Genomic DNA, 1,219 nt, shown 5'->3' with positions numbered 1-1,219 from the left:
CCCGAGCACGCACGGGCCCAGCAGCACCAGCCAGTTTCGCATTGGCCGCCCCCGCCAGCCCCACCTCGCGCCCCCGTCGCGCGCCGGGCCCTCCCGCGTCCCGGCGGAGGGCAGGGAACCTGCCGAAGGGGCGGCCGACGCCCGTGCGACGGCTCCAGGCGCTCCCGCCGCCGTCCAGGTGCCTTGCGGTTTCCGGCCCCGCGCTCGGGATCCTCAGATGCGGGCGGCGGCGGCCCTTGGGCGGCCGGAGCCCCGCCCCTCGCCGGGCCTCCCCCACGCCCCTCACCCGGCCCCGCCCTCCTTCGCTCTTCGCTTGGCCCCGCCCCCCTTTTTCTTGCCCTTTCTTGCGTCCCGTCTCTCGCCCACCCTGCTGGGAGTTGGGAGGTCCTGCTCCCGGCCCAGGCGGGCGGCGCACCAGTAGTCCGGAGGCCCAGAAACTACATTTCCCAGAAACCCACGCTCTCGCTTGCGTCACTCGGCGAGCGCGGAGGCGACGCTTGAGGTACTAAACTGAGCATGCGCATTCCCCCCGTCTTTGCCACCCCGCCTCCCTCCAAGGCTTTGGAGGAGGGGATGCCGAGGAGCTCCCCCCTCGGAGTTTGGGGTCCCCCACCCCCTTGCTGCGGAGGTAGCCCCGCCCTGGCGAAGGCCTAAGGAGCTAGAAGAGCCCGCAGTTTTCAGTCGCGCAGACGCTGCCTGCTGTGCGAAGTCGGGGTCCTGCGGGCCCCCCACGCTGCCCGACAACGTGAGTCTGCCGTGAACCCTCAGTGTCAGTCGGGGTGCAGCGCTGACCGGCCCTGCCGGCCCAGGACCCTCAGGCCCCTTCAGAGGCCTGGGAGGGGGTCGAGAACCCCCGAGGGGCACCGCGTCAAAGAAGCCGTTTGCCTCGGTGTCATCGCCGAGCCAGCTGGAGCCTTGGGTGGGGCTCCTTACCCGGAGGTGCTGTTTGCTAATTGGGGTTTGTGGCAGCCACCGCCCCCCCATCCATTCCTGAGGGTCCCAGGCAGGAGGAGTCGGGAGGATGCCACCTGCCTCGGTTCCAGGGAATCCCAATGGGAACCGGATGGGATGTCAGGCTCTAACCAGTGGGATTCCCCGCTGTTTTCCCAAAACACATGAATTCCACAGTCTGGCATCCCTCACCCCTTCCCCGGGCACTGCCTGCAGGGCGCTCAACGCCTGCGCTAGGCCCACGCAGCCTTGGGATCGCCAGCACCTC

General features: G+C 69.6%; 1 protein-coding gene across 1 annotated transcript in view; it reads right to left on the bottom strand.

Moving 5' to 3' along the window:
* The window catches only part of B3GALNT2 (beta-1,3-N-acetylgalactosaminyltransferase 2), a 19,787-nt gene that overhangs the window by 17,685 nt on the left and 883 nt on the right, over positions 1 to 1,219 (bottom strand). Inside the window, exon 2 of the mRNA XM_014446826.2 lies at positions 124 to 387. Within this exon, the coding sequence (XP_014302312.1) occupies positions 124 to 387 (264 nt within the window). The remainder of the gene's footprint in view (positions 1 to 123; positions 388 to 1,219) is intronic.

The sequence above is a fragment of the Myotis lucifugus genome, unplaced genomic scaffold (assembly GCF_000147115.1).
Source record: "Myotis lucifugus unplaced genomic scaffold, Myoluc2.0 scaffold_578, whole genome shotgun sequence".
Taxonomy (NCBI): Eukaryota; Metazoa; Chordata; class Mammalia; order Chiroptera; family Vespertilionidae; genus Myotis; species Myotis lucifugus.
This window is presented reverse-complemented; position numbering and strand designations above follow the sequence as displayed.